At 36.9% G+C, this 18,898-nt stretch overlaps 1 protein-coding gene across 1 annotated transcript in view; it reads right to left on the reverse strand.

Annotated features, from left to right (window-relative positions):
- Positions 1–18,898, reverse strand: part of LOC125120751 (protein unc-13 homolog C-like) — a 134,677-nt gene that overhangs the window by 51,431 nt on the left and 64,348 nt on the right. Inside the window, exons 8-10 of the mRNA XM_047769189.1 lie at positions 13,450–13,606; positions 3,724–3,792; positions 2,011–2,100 (exon numbers count right to left, since the gene is read on the reverse strand). Of these exons, the coding sequence (XP_047625145.1) occupies positions 2,011–2,100; positions 3,724–3,792; positions 13,450–13,606 (316 nt within the window). The remainder of the gene's footprint in view (positions 1–2,010; positions 2,101–3,723; positions 3,793–13,449; positions 13,607–18,898) is intronic.

Below are 18,898 nucleotides of genomic sequence, written 5' to 3' on the forward strand. Positions count from 1 at the left end.
AGTAACAGCATAAGGGAATTCTGGAAGTTACAGAACTATTCTAAATCTTGACTGTAGTGGTGGTTATATAATCACACATGTTCAAATTAAGAGAGTTCTGTGACAAAAAGAGTGAAGTTTACTGTCTATAATGAGAAAAAAGGACAGTAAAAGGAGCAAATTTGTTTAGAAGACAATGTAAGAAAGTAAATTGGAAAGAAAATGTAAAAAGGACTATTCTTCTAGCAGTAAAGAATAAGAAGCATTAGGGTAGTAGCTGTAGCAAAAAATGGAGCCAAGAAATATATATATATTTTTTTTTGCTTTTCAGGGCCGCACACCCGTGGCATATGGAGGTTCCCAGGTAGGGGTCGAATCAGAGCTGTAGTCACTGCATGAGAGAGCCACAGGAACGTGGGATCTGAGCTGCATCTGCGACCTACACCACAGCTCACGGCAACGCCGGATCCTTAGCTCACCTAGCGAGGCCAGGGATTGAACCCGCAGCCTCATGGTTCCTAGTTGGATACATTAACCACTGAGCCATGAATGGGAACTCCAAGAAATATTTTTAAGACTGGAAAATTAATAGCATGATAGCGTGTTTGGTGATAGAGAATATCCAGTAGAGGGGGAAGTTTGATAATTCAAGTAATTGTGAGGAAGACTTCCAGACCACTGTGTTAGTACTTAGAAGCGGATGAAATTACACAAGTCGAAGAGATAACCTTTCCTAGGAAAACAGACAGCTAAGCAATAGCAATAAAAGAAGAAGAAGCATATTCAGATACAGATGCAGGGAAATAGGTAGATGGGGTGGGTGACAGGAGCATGTAGTCAGAGCTTAAGGAAGCTCTCCAGTAGTTGCTCCAGTTGTTTCGGTGAAATCAGAAGTAAGATCATCAGCTGGTAGAGAGGCTGGGGCAGAGGGGTTGCAAAATGAGTTGATTTTGTTTCCTAAACACTGCAAAGCTGGTGACTAAAGGTATGTAGCACTGTGCTGGCATGCCCCACCCTCACTCCCATTTCCCCAGGCCCTCAATGTGAATGACAGACATACCTGTCTATCCCACTGAGCCTGGATTGAGTCTCATTCTCTATGCACTGTGCCAGCCGCTGCTGCCAGCACATCAGAACTGATGTAAATTCTATATATCCTGGTCACCTAATTTAACCACGACGTTAACCCAAAGGAACTATATTTGAACTTTAAAGGACTGATGATTGATATGGCATGGTTTTGTTTCTGTCTCTCTTACATTATAAAATGCCAATTTTATTGCTTTAGTGAAGATAATCACATGCAACTTCAAAGAAGAAAAATAATTATTTCTATTTTTTTTTTCTGCACAGGAATTTTCTGAGTAAAAATCATAAAACTCTTTCCAAGAGCAAAAATGTTTAACCCATAGCCTGAGAAGTACTTTTAAGAAAGGCTTTACACGAACTGTCCTGCTAGCAAAATTACAATCACAGAGACTTTGCTATTAAAGCAGAGGAGATACATCTAAAAAGAAATGTTTGTGTAGCTTGGTAGATAATAATTAATTATACTAATGGATTAAGCAGTCACGTACATTCTCAGAGTGGAAAATAAAAGTTGCTGCGATTAGCGTAAACTTAAAAGAGTCAGCTACTCTCTTACAATTAAAAAAAAAAAGAAAGAAAAAAATCAGCTAAACATCTGAGTTAAAACTGAAATGAGAAGTGAACTCCATTTCCATTTAATGTTCTTAGGGATTTTGGTGTGTGTGTGCGTGTGTGCGATGTCCACTCACTAAAGAGCTTTGTTTAAGATGGATTTAACTTAAAACTAAATTTGAGCCAAATGTATCCGAATATCTTAAGTGTCTGGGATAATCCGTTTTTCAAAACACTTTATATTGGAAGATTCATTTAGCTCAGGCGAAGGCACCACATCTTAATCACTGAGGATGAACAGTGCTGATCAAGAGAAGGGTAAAACCAGACTCCAGCAGGGAGTAAGTGTGTCACGTCACATGGAGACAATAACAAAAATAAATGAGGTACCTTCATCCTAAAAAAGGTGATACTTGTTAGCAGATCAACAGTTGATTTCAGGTCTTGCAGTCTTTCTGCATTGCTAGCAGGAAAGTTTTCCTGGTTAATTAGGAAACAGAAAATGGGTAAATTATCAGCAGTAAGCTTCCAGTGGGAAAATAAACTAAAAACAGCTTTTTGTGAAGGAAAATGGTTAGTAACTGTGTAAGATTTTAAAAGTACCCCTTTAGTATTTTTACAATTGTAAAAATCACAGAATGTAAGCAATTTGGAAATATTCTTAATCTTTGTCTTCAAAATCCACTTGTTTCTACTTATTCCCACAAAGCAATAAAAACATACCAAATATCATTAATGCAATGTTTATTACCTTACTCATCCCGGTTTCATAAAATAGTTTCCCTACTAAAAGAGGGAAGATGAGCATATATTTAAAAATGTTTGTAATAATTTTCTCAAGATGGCTTATTTCTTCCAAAATACTATGGGAACTTGTCTATGTGCTATACTTACTTTTAGTCACCAAGAAACTTTTTAAAAGTTAAAAGAAAATAATGTGGATTTAAACAAAAAAATTCCATTAGTGAAGTTTGGTGAGAAACGTCTTATGAAAATGCAGATGTTCAGAATTTTGAAGGAAAGGAAAGGTATAATTACAAAAATGTTTTATTGAAGAAACAATTTTAGCATTGAAAATTTTTCATAGTAACATGTTTTTAGATAGGCTTTTTAAAAATCCATTCCAAAACTGCAGGTAACTTTTAGATATTGATGATCTCAAGCAGAGTTGAGGTGTCAAAATAATGGTAGAGGAGGTGGTCTCAAGGTTCTTCTTGTTGCCAAGTATCATTTTTATTGCCTGGCAGAGTTCTCTTTTCATAGTGTTGGCTCGAGTTCCAACATGAAAAATGAGTTGGATAAAATGTGGTATTGTAATATCCAGAAATGTGCAGTGAAGAAATCCATCAATAAGAGACTAAAAGTTGAATGCAGGAGAGATAATATGTGCAGATATGGAAAGATATTTAGAATAATATCTAAAGAATTATTCTGTTAAAGAATGCAATAGTTATTACTATAGATTTTTTGGTAAATAAAATGTTTAAAATCTTTGTAACCAAGGTATTTTATAACTAAAATTGTACGTGTGTCTTTAAACACACAGAGATGAATATATTTGTGTATGTCGGTTTGTTTCACCTGGAGGTGCAGTGTAGACTTGTTGACAATGAACTCCAGATAGCTTCAACATAGCACACTGTAGGGCTCTAGGAGTGAACTTAGCAGTGAATCCCAGAAGGCATCTCAAAAGCTGAGGAAATATCTGCAGGATATCTCAGTCTGAAGGGCTGAGCTTTCCAGATGAAGACTGGGCCACATGTCTACCTCATGAATTAGCTGAGGGCCACTCAATATCATAGTTATTAGAATAATTATAAAATCAAAGCTGCACACACATACATGCACACACACACAGCATGGCTGTAGGCTTACGTGGAGCAAAGGCTTACGTGAACAAAGGAGGTCAACTTGATTACTCAGGAAACTCGTCTAGTGTTTCAAGACCCAAGATGCCAAGAACATTATTTTGACTTTTCCATTACACAGTGGATAACTTTTTTAGTTGGATAGTGAATAACTTTTTTTTTTTTTTACAATATGACAAAAATCATCTGAGCCAAACATAGCATTTTACCCTTAGTCAAATAATTTTGTACATACCCTATACTTCGAAAGGTCAATCCTTAAAGAGTTATGCAACTGGTCCAATAGTTTGATGAATTTTTCCCTCTGTATAAAGAAAACACAAAAGAGAAGAATGGAAATAAGTGATTACTCAGAATGTAGTCCTTACAACAAAATTTGTCTGAGTTATTGCTCCCATTTTAAAAACAGAAGGTTCAAAGAAGTCAATGATTTCTCCTAGATCACAGAGTTATTATATGATTTTGGAGTGATTCAAACTCAGGTTACTGTGACACCAAATCCAGCCACACTGGCTCTCAGTGATGAATGAGACAATATTCAAAGACTTGTGTTATGTAGAAAGAGTCCAAAAAACTAAATTGCCACTACACTGATTCACAGCCCTGTGATTCACCAAAAGAAAATACACCTCTCCTCCTTTTTCTACCCCAACACACCAGACCACCTACCCCAAATCATAGTTTTTAAAACTTCTACCTATGGAAGTGGGAACAGCTGGTCTTTTGGTCAAAAACAATTTCAAAAAGCATTTTTCTTTTGGCAACAGACCTTATAATCTGAAAGAATCAACTGCCTTTAAAGTATGTTTATGATTTAGTGCTAAAAAGTGTAAAATAGGCCAACAAAAATATTTCCCTCTGATACTGTATCAGGGTTGGAATGACCTCTTCACAGAAGGATTTGAGGATGATAAATGATATGAATTAAGGAGTTTTACTGATAAGCATGAGGATATAGTTGTGTGGATTAAATAAATTGGATAAGAAGAGTTCCCGTCGTGGGTCAGTGGAAATGAATCTGACTAGGGTTCGACCCCTGGCCTTGCTCAGTGGGTTAAGGATCTGGTGTTGCTGTGAGCTGCAGTGTAGATCTCAGAGGCAGCTCGGATCTGGCATTGCCATGGCTGTGGTGTAGGCCAGTGGCTACAGGTCTGATTCGATCCCTAGCCTGGAAACCTCCATATGCCATGGGTGCAGTCCTAAAAAGACAAAATATAAAAAAATGGATAATGTAAAAAATATTTAAATCACACGCACAAACTTTTTAGGGAGACAAAACACCGTTCTGAACCTCCAATTCTTAGACAAAAATGGAAAAAATAGGGGGTGATAGTAGGGTAAAGGTTTCTCCCTATATTATTACCCTATAAACACCAAATGACACTTTGGAATATATTAGCAAAAGTAGGAATTTTTCCTAGTAGTTTCACGTACAAGGTGGATTTATGGGGTATATAACTCTTAGTGATCTTGATGAAGTGAGTTGAATATTAACAGGAGTCGATAAATTGTTCCTAAGTTGAAACTCCAATCTGCTGAATAAACTGCCTTTTATCAGGTTTATACATCAGCAAGCAACGTTTGAGTACTGCTCTGTGTTAATTAACCCCTGTGGAGGCAATGACGGAACCCAAGAACTGAACCTTATCTTCGAGAAGTTGCCGTCTTGTTTGGTAAGTAAGACTCTCCAGCAAAGCTGTCGAAAAACACAACGGATGTCTTACTTAGACTTTTCTTTCTTATTCACTATCATACTTTCCAAAGGGAGGAGGAGATCATGGCTGCCCTTAAGTAACCCCACATCATCCATCACTGTGTGTCACTGGTTCTCAATCAAAACAGAAAAATAAAAGATCCACTATAATCATCAGTTTAAGCCACAGTAAAATTAATCATTCAATGGCATAAAAATCAATGTGTTTGCATCAGTCTCTGGATGCTTTATATGACCTCTATAATTGGTACAAGTCATTAAGACAGCTGACGTGACCCTAGTCAAACATGCTATGACCCAAATCACTGGGCCTCTTATACATGCCAGGACAACTATTCTGGCTCGTCTGCTCAATATCCATTCTCCTCTCCTCCTTACTAGTAGAACCTCAACAGTCAAATGTGTCCTTTATGAAACACCTATGTTCCCAGCCTTCCTCCACTCTAGGAATGGCCATGCAGCATGGCTTTGGCCAATGAGATGTATACATACTGCTTATTAAAGGGGATGGTCCCAGCCAGCATCTCATCAATGAATTATTATTTAGAAAGATTCTAAAAGAGAGCTTGGCAGAGGGTATTTGTTGTATTAGTGCTTACTCTATAATTATTTGTCAGGTCTTTCTTCCATTTGCGCTTTCTGTTTCTCTTCTTGTTTTCACCTTAAGCTTAGGTGAGATACTAGAAGGTCAGTCATCCCATGGCTCTAAAATGAAAGGCTGGACCAATGGTAAGGGTGATGAGGCAGGAAGCTGGAAGGAGCCCCAAACCTCACCCTAACTCTGTCTGCTTACCCTTCCCAAAAATTATAGTCCTGAGCACCTGCACCAGCCCTGAATTCCTGGCCACATCTGGACTTAGTTTACATGGGAAAAATATTATTTAATTTTGTTCAGTTGATTTTCATCATGCAGCTGAAAAGATTTCCAACTGATACAGATCACATATTTGGTCTTCCTACCTAGGTCCTCAGTGCCCAGATGGAAAATTTACATTTAGGAAAACAGAAAACTGAGGAGAAAACTGCCAGGCTTGTTGATGCTAAGTCCTGAATGCTATCAGCTGATGGGAAATTAAAAGGGTGCTGCTGATTGAATTTTCATAAACATTTTTTTAAACAGTAGGACAGCTTGAAATTTAATTTTATGCACGATATTTCTATTTAACTAGAGTGAGATTGCCTTTGTGAGAGCAGAGGAGGTCTATTACCTACATGGTGTGATTTGAGGAATAAGAAAAGACTGTATGATTAAAAAATGTTTCCCGAGGGGCATGCCACAATAGCTGAAACTCTCACGCTATTCAGTTCTTTGCATTTGGTAAGGACTCCATATGCCTGGTATTCGGTAGGGGCCAAATCTATAGTATTAGCATTCAGCATTATCTGTTATCAACAATTTAGTTTTAATTAGTTGACAAGGATAACTCTAGACAGGAGGTTAGCAAACTGTCTGTAAAGAGCCAGATAGCAAATATTTTCAGTTTTTTTGGTCTCTTTCACAACAATTAAACTCCACTGTTACAGCACAAGAGCTTCCATTAACAATATATAAACAAGTGAGCAGGGTTGTTTTTTGCAACAAAATTCTGTTGATGAATACTGAAATGTGAATTTCATATAATTTTCATGTGTCACAAAATGATAATCTTTTGATTTTTTTTAAAACCACTTAAAAATTTAAAAACCATTCTTAGCTCATGAGCCATACAAAACCAGTTGGTTTCGAAAGTTTGGATGGGGGAGGCAGTTATAATCCCATGAGTATACTCTCAGTAGGTTTCCCTAGGGCCCTGGGAATCATGGAAGGAAAAGCTTTTAAATGGAAGGTGTGTAAAAACCTCTACATCATCCCTGGCTCTTCTCTTCTATTCTTTGTTTCCTAGTATCGCAATCCAACTGCAGTGGCAGATTTAATCTGAAGCTAAGGATGCTTAACTCTGGGAGTCTGCGCTTAATTCAGCTTCCCTGAGATGAGCCCCAGGTGCAGGTTCAATATGATCTTAGACTTATAAAATTTATAAGAACAGGGTCTAATGATTCTGACCTCGATCAGCAAAAACTTAAAAAGTTTTTTTTTTTCCAGGTCATAGTAAAAGCAGCCATTCTTTAAGCAGAATAGAAACATTTCAAGTAGAAATTAATCCACAAACTACTTTGATAAATCTGTGATAACTTAATTCATGCTGATCATATGAACATATTGGAAATGCATCTACATTTCTTGTTGATTTGAGATTATACCGATACCACAACGATGCTATCAATGACACACTAATGAATGAATGACGTAAATTCAAAGAGTATGTAAAGAATCACTTTACAGGCAAAGATGAAAGGCACTGAGATATTATCATTCACTGAGTAAGAAAGCTTAAGCTTCCCTCAGCTTGACTGAACTTTGAACAAGCTTCTTCCTGACTCTAGGTCTTAACACCCCTGTCTTATTTTTAGATCATTGTCTTTTTTTTTTTTTTTTTTTCGTTTTTAGAGCCGAATCTATGGCATATGAAGGTTCCCAGGCCAGGGGTTGAATCAGAGCTGTAGCCACTGCCTACACCACAGACACAGCAATGCCAGATCTAAGTCAAGTCTGCGACCTACACCACAGCTCATGACAACACCGGATCCTTGACCCACTGAGTGAGGCTAGGGATTGAACCTGTGTCCTCATAGATTCTAGTCAGATTAATTTCCACTGAGCCAAGAAGGGAACTCCTAAAGCACTTTCTTAAATTTTTTTTTTTTTTTTTTGGCAAATTGTTTGCTTGGGGAAACATTTTTTTTTTGCATTTTCCATGATTGTAAGAATTTTTGGTTACTTTATAGGATATTTTGATATCTTGAGGGTTTGGAAAAGAAATACATAGGTTGGGGGAGTGGCTATGTGATTAGGGAGAGGTGTAGATTCTTTAAATTATTATATGAGTTTCAGGTATACAGTTTTATAAGTTGACATCTGTATACACTACAAAGTGATCCCCACCACAAATCTAGTTCCCATCCATGACCATATAGTTGAAGCCCTGTCTCATACACATTCTCTCTCTCTCCTCTTCAACGTTTTCTCCACAGAGTGATCTTTCTAAATCAGAAATTCTATCAGATTATATACGATACCTAAAGAATGAAGTGCAAATGTTTCAGTGGGCATTAAAGGCCCTCAGCAATCTAATGTTAAACCCAGTAACGCAACTTCTTCTGACATTTCCATCTTTCAGTTCATCTGCCCTATTGGTAAGCAGACTACCTTACCCACACTTTGAACTGATTTTTGCATTACTTCTCCTTGTTTTCACTTAAATGTCTTCCCAGGCCTAAGGTAGTTTTCCCACTATTTCTTGGACTTTGAAAAATATTACTCATTCCTAAAAGCCCTGTTCCTTTTGGCAAGATTCCATGAGCCTTTAAAAAATATCACTTTCCCCTCTTCAGTCTCAAAATAAATTTTTAAGTATGAACTCCTTTGTCACTTATTCCATTTGGGGAGTGAGTTATTGTTATTGTTACACATGGTTATGTGACTATCCCATTAGACTATTCGCCCAGAGAACAGAGGTCAGCATGTATCTTTCAGTCCCTCTACTACTTGTCATAGTGCCTTACATGATGAATCACAGAAATATATCTTAAATGAACAAGTGAACCAATAACAGAATACATGTAATAAAAAAGAAATATGCATTAGCATATTTATTTTGCTAGGCACTGGCTATGGTGAAGAGGGTGTCTAAGATCAAGAAAAAAAAATGATCTAGATAAACATCAATTTCAAGAATAACTGATTTACTATTTTGTGTCTTAGGATAACTCACTAAGTAAGTTTCCTAAGGGCTTTTCTTCAAAGTTGAAATACTAACCCCCACCTCATGAACTTTTCCTCCTCCCCAACTTTTGCTCTACCCTGGTGTTTTCAATGCCCATTGAGATGATTTATCCAATAAAGTTACTTAATCTTCTTGATGCCTAGCCATCTTTGTACTCGATGATGTGCTGATAAAAACATCTTCCAAAAGAAAAAAAAATAGCCTTGATTTTTATCATTTTCCAATTTCTATAATATAAGTACTCTCAGTATTTCCAGTTTTAAAGATGGATATATTCAACAACCAGGTTGCAATACTCCTGAAAATTCAGCAATTGCTGTGCATTAGCAGGTACAAATTAGCTCTAGTGCACCACTGTTTTACATTTAATTTTCAGCAATCTACTCCCAGAAATACATATTGGACTTGAGACTTCCCCTTTGAAATGTTAACTAAACGTATGATGATCCTACCCAAATCCTTTGTCTCCGTCTCTCTCATGGTGCCACTTATCAAAGCAGACCCCATGGGTGAATCACTTCAACTTTCTTTTGGCAGCATCACTTACATACAAATTCCCTAAGTCTTCCATTCTCCGCCCCCCATTTTATTTTTTTTTTGCAAAATTTCAGCCTAGAGTTAATCCACCCTTTTGCTGTATTTGTTTCTATATCAGTATCTGAATGCTGAAAAATTCTGAGAAAAATTCACAGCCACACGAGTTATTATGACAACAGATTTATGCTTCCTCATATCAAATGAGACCTTCGTTTTGCTAGGAATTTCTCTTACGTGACCCTGAAGTATTCATCTTTCTATTCCCTTCATGAGCCTACCCAAATCTCTGCTAATCTCCTCTGCCTCATGCATATCTATCATAGCTCTCATATTATACACATGAGCATTTTGTATTCTGCAGACAACCACAGAGATTAGGGGAGTAAGGTATGACTCCATCAACTTTTAACTCCTGTATCAAAAGCTTAGTGTCCTCTGTAAGGACTCACTTTTTCCTCAAATTTCAGAACAGAACTTGTCCTTTCGTATTCTCAAGAATTTCCCTCCTGTCCTCTTGCCTACACTTAACTTCTATCTCCTCTGGGATATCAGTGCATCCTTTATTCTCCATCTGATAAATGTACAACTTCATTCCTGCAGCTAGTTCCTATCCTAACCATCTACACATATGTTCAAATTTATCTTATTAAACAATAAAAACTCCTACCCAAACAGGCAGTAAAAAATATTTTTCATGGTAAAATGTTCTCACTCTTAATCACTTTCTTAACCTTCTCATTTAAGTTGCTTAACAGAATAGTCTCTATTTCATCACCTACTTTCACCCCTTTTTTCATTTTTATTATAAAATACAAATATAACAGAATATTTTACAGTTTTAATAAAAAGATGAATGCAAAAGAAGAAACAACAAAATATGGGCCTTAATCTCACCAAATGGCTGCATTTTGGCAGATTTTCTTTGTCTTATTTCTAAACCAGTATGTGTGTATGTGTACGTGTGTGTGCAAATTGTGTGTGTTTGTGTGTGTTTTCAATGTTAGATTATATATACAGTTTTGTATGTACATATTTTCATTTGTCATTATCATGGGTATTGCTCAATTACATAAACTTTTCTTTAAAACTTGATTTTTTTTTTGGAGTTCCCGTCGTGGCGCAGTGGTTAACAAATCCGACTAGGAACCATGAGGTTGCGGGTTCGGTCCCTGCCCTTGCTCAGTGGGTTAACGATCCGGCGTTGCCATGAGCTGTGGTGTAGGTTGCAGACACGGCTTGGATCCCGAGTTGCTATGGCTCTGGTGTAGGCTGGTGGCTACAGCTCCGATTCGACCCCTAGCCTGGGAACCTCCATATGCCGCGGGAACGGCCCAAGAAATAGCAAAAAAAGACACCCCCCCCAAAAAAAACTTGATTTTTTATGACTGCACTATAATTTGGGGAATACCTGAACCCTAGTTTACACATCTTTTCATACATGACATTCACTGAAGATCTCTATGAAATTAGGCTTTAACCTCAAAAGCTTCATTAGCAATGACCTCCTAGTCACCAAAGCCAATGGGCTGATTTCTCTCCCTATCGAACTTGAACTTTTTATAACAGGCAACAACGTGATATACTCCTCTTTTCTTAAAATACTTTTTACCTTGCCTTTCATAATGTTGGATTTTTATTAAAATTTTTATAACTTTTATCTTCAGTGAACATTTCCCCTCCTCTCCACACCAAATAGTTCTGTCCTTTTCATCTTATTCTTGAACATTTTGATCCAAACAATGATTTTAAATGTCAGTTGCAAGCAAAAAGTCTGACTTTGAAAACGTAATGGTTTGGTTTCCCTTTCTTAAACATTTATTTGTTTTACAATCCTCCCAGGGCAGAACATTTTCCACTGGTTTGTTTTTTGGAGATTCAAAATGTCTGCATTACACCTTTGGGAAAGATAAAAAGGGGCCAATACAATGATGTTTCTGAGTCACAAGTGATGGTATCAGCTTCAGGTAAATAAGAACTTAAGACCCTAAGGTGGAGGTGGAAAATACACATGGCATTGTTTTCAACAGGAGGAGAAAAATCTAGTCAAATTTACACATCAAATCACCAAGTTATCAAGACGTAGTTTGAAGAAAGATTTCTTTTTTGGTCCTCTTCTACAGTAAGTTGTTTGATGTACACAATGAACTCTGTTATAACTATGCTGCTATGAAATGCTGCAAAAGAGTGAAATCAATTCGGTTTCTCTCTTTGGGTCAGCATGAAGTAAAGGAGCATGCTATTTCATTTTCCTCCAGGTACCTTTTATGGTAGAAATTAATCATATAAATACATCTTCTTTATCAGAGGCAGAAGGCTCAGTGTTCCACAAGGTTGGCTTATTCGCTACAATATACCCAGGCAGAATATTAAAAGCAAAACAATTTCACAATACTGAATGCTTTATGTTACCGGTAAAATCCCAAAACAATGAATACTGTTACCAAGATGAGGTTTTTGTAACAAAAACTGTTCCATGATCTGGAAATGGTCAAAATAGTATTTTGGTGAGCAGGCCAGGGAGTTTTCTTTGGTCTGAGCTCTTATAAGAATCAATCTAACAAAAGTAGCTTATGATATATGGTTTATCCTGTAGGTAGGCAGGAGAGATGAAATTCTCATACATTATATTTGTAGAGCACTTTCCTCTCTTTCAAAATATCTTTTACCTCATTTGATTTTCATCGTGAGAAACATGTTAAGCAATAATTGCTGTCCTCATTGGACAGATAGAGAAATTGAGGCTTGAACTGACTTGCTAAATGTGAATGCAAACACAAACCCCACCACTCCTAAGACAGATAGTGTTCTCTTATACTAGTATTTATTTTGATTTGTCATTAAATAATTACTTTTTCCTTTGATTCATTCCAACTCATCTCACACACTTCACATACATTTTCATTTAGGGAAAAGGACTGGAAAAGAGTAAACATAGCCGCACATTTTTTCCTATAGGCTTTACACCCTTTTATTTGCTGGGGCTCATTTGTTTATATTCTATGACACAAACCCCCAAATTTGATTTCTAATGACATAATAATCAATAAAATATATTCTATGTATCAATCTGGAAGTGCAGTGAATAGAGCATAGTGTCCTGAAATGGATCTTAGTTTCCTCCATAAACAAATGAGAATAGAACTACCTGTCTCACAGGGTTATTGAACAGAACTACTGCCTACCAATTGCCTTGCCAAAAACCTTGGGAATCTTCTCATTTTCCCTTTTCCCCGCTATTCACATACCTAAAGAACCAAGTGCTATTGATTCTATTCCCTGAAAAGCTCTGGAATTCGTCCTTTCTACTCTACCTCCACCAATTCTTAGTTTAGATGTCCACCATTTTTACTTTTCTTTGTGTTCTTGATGCATTTGAATATTTCAGATGGAAAGTCTTGAGGAGGCATGGATACTTCTCTTGCATTCCTTATGCACCTGACATCTTCTTTTTTACTTACATGATATGCCCTTTTTCATCAGTACCAGTAGAAACCAACAGGAAGTGCGACTGGAACCCAAAAGTCTCCAGAGAAGCTCACGTTTACCAGGGAACGTTATCTGACATGGTGAAATCCCAAATTTGCATACATGGAGGATTTCCTATAAAATCCTGGTACTCTGTCACAAAATGTCTATTTTCCCCATTGGAAAAGTTATTTCAGATATGAAGGTTTAACCTAATAAGATGTCTACTGACTGTGAAATAAAGGTATTTCACTGAACACTTTTCAAATAAATTTTAAGCTTGAGTCTGTTACACAAAGAGATGCTCACTAAGACATACCTTCTGCAGTAAGATCCTAAGAGTATCCAGATTGCAAAGCTCCTGGAAAATCTAACTCCCATAAGTTACAAGGAATTTCCAAGTTCAAGAAATAATACTTACACCAAAGTTGGTAGCAGCAAATCGATCTGATGCAGAAACCTGTACATTTGTTGAAACAGTTGTGTGAGCATAGAAAGCATTTATATTTGCCAGCAAGGTGCTCATTACAGCAGGGACACCGGGGCACATGTACTTGGAAGACAGACATGAAAAGTGCCTGCAAGATAAAAACATTAAGTGCTTTAAAAACAGAACCTAGTTAATTCACATAGCAGTATATCCTATAACATCAGCAATTAAATAATTCCTCAACTCCATGAAAAGGAGAGAAAACTCCTATAATTTCTAATTGAAAGAAAAATTAATTTCAGCCTTTCAAAAAGTTCTCATTCACAAATGTGAAGTGGCTTAACTAGAATGCAGTTCGTCACAGGGATATATGCATAATTTCTTTCAATTGGGAGAGTGTTGTGTGTACACACAAAAAGTGCCACTTCCGGTGGAATCTAGCACTGCTGAAAAGCAATAAACAGGTGTCTCCCTTACTCTACCAACCCTGTCCCCCATTATTTCATTCCCTAAAATGCTATATTCCCTAATCAGAATGTTCTTTCACACTTGTATTCTACAGAACATTGATGAAGTAATTGTCATTCACACTTGTATTTGTATTGTATTTGTATTTGTATTGTATTTGCATTGTCTTTCACACTTGTATTTCATGGAACATTGATGAAGTAACTGTCACTGCACACTGATTACACTAGTGAATTTAACATCTGACTTGAGTCCATTCTTTTGTCATAAAGAATGTCTTCCATAAGCAGTTTGTTTTCCAAGATTTTGCTAAAACCAGGATTTAATTAAGCAAACAAATAGTGAAGACAGACTATTATGCCAGCTTTAGTCTTAAAGACTATTTCTTTTTTAAGCCTTGAATAACAGTATCATTTACAGATACCAGAAGCATCAAGGGTTCAATTCTGTTACTTCTCTCAAGGAATCTTGTTTCATTTGAACTCTAACAAAAGACTTAAAAATAGAAAGCACGGTTTATGATAAAAGTGAAATGATAAAACACACATGGAGGAAAGAAATTTTCAGTACATAATCTGATCCTCCTTTGCTCTCCTATGTCATTAATTTACCCACGACCTAAGCATCTCTGAATTTTGTCTCACTACTGGACACAAACACAAAATGTAACCACATAAATAAATGCCCTGAGTGACACTTCAGTTGAAATGGCTGGTGGTCCTGGAAATGGTGGCCACTCATCCAGCTACTCATATTATTAGCTAATAATAAGTAGGATAAAGTTTTAAACATGATCTTTGAGGACTATAAATAACAATGGATGTCATAAGAATTATAGGATTTATGCAATTTAACCCCAGAATTAGATTGCATCTTTTAGGTAAATGATACCTATTTTGACTTTATTAGACACTAATTATAGTTAATGCCTATTAAGAATACCACTAGTAATATAAATACCTAAAAATAGAAAATTAAAAAAAACCCTAACACTATGGTGTTACTTTTTTTCTTTTCCAACAATTCACAAATAATTATATTTGTTAGCCTCAAGACAGAGATCAAGCGTTATGGAATATTTAAGGCCTAAATGTGATGATATGAGGACGGCAAAAGGAAAACAAAACATACACACCTTGAGGGAACAAGAGCTAGACAAACACCAACTGTAAAAATAAACTGGTAAGAAACTCAAAGACCAGAAGTTGATTTTCCTGAGCACGCATTATCTATTTAAAGGGATACTGGACATCACCAGAATAAATAATCTTGTTCTTGGTTTAAACAAGTATTGGTGTCCTCCTAACACAGCTGTGCCATTTAGCTCTTCCTTCTTGTGGCTGCCACTCTGTGATTTTTGGTGTCTGATTAGAGAGGCAGCAACAGTTCAGCAGGTACTTTAAGCAGAAAAAAATGGAGGAACATATGAACATATGGCTTAAGGTGCTCACAGTGTGAATTTCATAAATGAAATACAAAGTTTTATTTTGAAGATGATGCAATTACTGAACACTGCTCACTGCTTATAAGCCGTCTGAGGGAAAAATGAGTGTAATATGGGAAAACTGGGGATATCAACAACCAAGCTCAGTCTATTATACACTTTGAGTTGATTCAGTCAATACCTTAGTGATGAAAAGGCCCTATGAAATTGTGGATCCCAGAGAAATATTTTATAACCAAAATGAGAGATTTAACAAATAATTTATAAGTTAGATGTGACAATTCATGGGTAATCCAAGTAAAGGCATGTAAATAAATGTAATTTAGAGTTGAGTATCATACAGTCCTTGGCATGCATTAATCATTAATACATATTATTCACAAAAAATTGGAAAATAGTGAAAATAAATTGCTGTTCACACTTCCAAGTTTTCTTTAAAAGATAAATTTGATTTATAGCCAAATAGTAGACTTATAACACTTTCTTACACTACTCTTGATTAGAAATAGAATTGATTCTAGTGTTTGTCTACTCTATAACTTTTCGTCTATTTTTCATATTAAAAGCATTTGGCTAGAGTGTTCTCCCCTTAATGACTATGCATTTACTATATTCTGGGACTATTCTTTCCAATACAGATCTGGAGTTGATTAAAACATGGTCCTGATGTAAAAAGTGCATCCCCTAATTGAGAGGTATGCACATTAAACCCTCATTGTGTCATGTAAGAGAAAGTGCTATTACAGAGGGTATGTAAAGGTTTGGGTGGGCCATGGGATAGAAGAGTCAGGCCAGGATATAAAGGGCAAAAGCCCAAAGGATGAGTTTAGTCCCCTAGTGGTGAACTTATCACAGGAGAAACATCTGCACCCAGGTCTAGAGGAAGAGAGGTACATAATAGCCATCCAACAGTGGAGAGTTTCGTGTCCCTAGAACTTATTTGATAAGTATTTACTAAGCGTGTCTGAGGGCTAGACACTCTATTAGGCTCTGGGTATGTAATAATGAACTCACAGTGGGAGAATCAGTCACACAAGGAATGTAATACATTTATGAGAACATGATGAGAAAGGAAAGAGTAACAGAGTAAATTTGGTCATCAGATTAGTGTGTGTATTGTAGCTGGCAGGGATGGTGAGGGAAGACTTTCTGACATGAGGCTAGGCTAAGAGTTATTGGAAGAATAAGAGATGGCCAAATAAACACAGGGCTTGCTATCACTGATAGATAAAGAAGGCATTCCAGAGGAAAGGAATAATATGAACCAAGGCACAATGGAAAGAAATAAAATATTGTATACAGTGAACACTAGCAATTTTAGACTGGTGGAACCCAAATTTCCAGGAGAACACTCTAGGCCTTAAATGATCAGATAGTCTTATGCAATATGTTAGGATAGTCTTGTGCAATAAGCTAGGCAAATTGGACCTATTATATAGGAGACATACACACACACACACACACACACACACACATTATATAGATCCAATATAGGTCAAAGTTTTGTTTTTCAAACAAAATTCCAAATCATACAAGGTTAATGTAAGTGAAAAATCATTTCCAGCAAACACTAGTTATTTGCGTGGAGCAGGAAGTAACATGGTCAGAGCTGAGTTTTACATAGATTTTGTGGGAGGGGATTCTAGGAGGATGAGCTTAATGATGGTAAGACCTAGAGGAGTCCAATCAGGAGGTTACAAAGATAAGAGATGATCAATGCCTGAACTAGGGCAGTAGCTGAGAAAGGAGAAGGGAAAGTGTCTTTAAAACACCGAGAAAGGAAAAACTGTCAGGACTTGTCACTTGATAAGGAGTAAGAGATAAGAAAGAGAAATGGCTATGTTCCAAGGCTTCAGTTTGGGTGACCAGGTGAATGGTGCTTCTGCCAAGTGAGCTAGGAACAAAAAGGAGAAAGGAGCTATAAAGTGGGGATTATGCGTTCAGTTGAGTTTGAGCTTAAGGTGCTTGTAGAGCTTCCATACAGAAATGTCCACATGGTTACTAGAGAGATAGGCTGGACACTTCAATTTGGGAATCACTTCAAAAAGCACAAGAGTGGATAAGACCCTTACAGAATCGTGTAGCATGAAGGGAAGTGTGACAGAATGGAATCTGGAAAACGTCAATATATAAGGGACTAGCAGAAGAAAAGTAAGCAGCTGAAACCAAGTTTTAAAAGATAGGTAAAAGGAAAGCCAGGACACCAGAACTAGGGAAACCAGGGGAATAAGAAGTTTGAAGAGTCAAGGATGCCTGATGCTGATAGGTGCACTGAAAGAGCTTATAAGGACATATAATAACTATTGGCTTTGACAAATTAATATCATTGTAACGGTAACAAGACCAATATATTGCAGTAGCAGGGGAGTGCACCAGGGGGATATAGGGTGAAAAGGGAGATGGTAGCACAATATGACCAAGGTGAAATGGATTAAGGCCAGATTCTGCTGGTCTCTTGCAAAGGAGTGCTGACTTTATGTCATTTTACGAAATTAGTTGAAGTTTTTGCAACGGGACCTGATACTATCAGATGAATCTGGAAAGATGACTCTGAAGGTATGTAAAGGTGGACTGAAATGAGTGGGTATTAGAAACAGAAAAACAATTTAGGAGATGTAGAAGCACAAAATGACATTTCTGCCCTGCTTCCAAAATGACTAAACCCTTTACATACTGCAGTCAGAAGGAACAAAATATTTTGCACCTTGAGATAACCTAAAAATCACAGAATCACACTGTTCCTTATATTCAAAATAAAAACCTTGACTCTCTCTAAAAACTGAATTTCCTAGCAAAACTATTTTGATTGGGATTTTATACACGTTATATCTGATGTATAATGTCTTTTTAGAGTATGAAAACCATGAGGAAAAGCGTGGGAACACCAGGTAAACTGGGTTGCCTCAGGAACTTTATGATATTGTTTTGTTTTGCCAGTGCTTCTAAAGTTCCATTCCCTTTCTGTACATGTTTTAATTACACATTTCTTTCCTTTTCTATTTTTTTTTTTCTCCCTAAGGTCACAGAGCAATTATGGTGATAAAGAATTGGAGTTCAGAAGTTCCCATGTGGTTCAGTGGGTTAAGGACTCAACTAGTATCCATGAGGATGTGGGTTTGATTCCTGGCCTTGCTCAGTAGCCCTGCTCAATGGCTCAAGGATCCAGCATTGCTGCAAGCTGTGGAGTAGGCCTCAGATGCTGCTCAGATTTGGTGTGGCTGTGGTGTAGGCTGGCAGCTATAGCTCAGATTCCACCCTTAAGCCTGGGAACTTCCATATGCCACAGGTATGGCCCTACAAAAAAAAAAAAAAATCAAACATAGAATTAGAGTTCAGGCCATGTAATTTCAGAAGCATCTCTCTTAATCACCAGGGTGACATTCTCCTAACTTACCCTTTTCCTTCCTTAATGTTATGTACTACTTGTATGTGTATCTACTTCTTTCAGAATGTGTTTATTAGTTCATACTTCACTGTCATTTTATCCAGCCCACTTCTAGTGTAGTGTTTTATCGTGCACAGGAGTTG

The sequence above is a fragment of the Phacochoerus africanus genome, chromosome 2 (assembly GCF_016906955.1).
Source record: "Phacochoerus africanus isolate WHEZ1 chromosome 2, ROS_Pafr_v1, whole genome shotgun sequence".
Taxonomy (NCBI): Eukaryota; Metazoa; Chordata; class Mammalia; order Artiodactyla; family Suidae; genus Phacochoerus; species Phacochoerus africanus.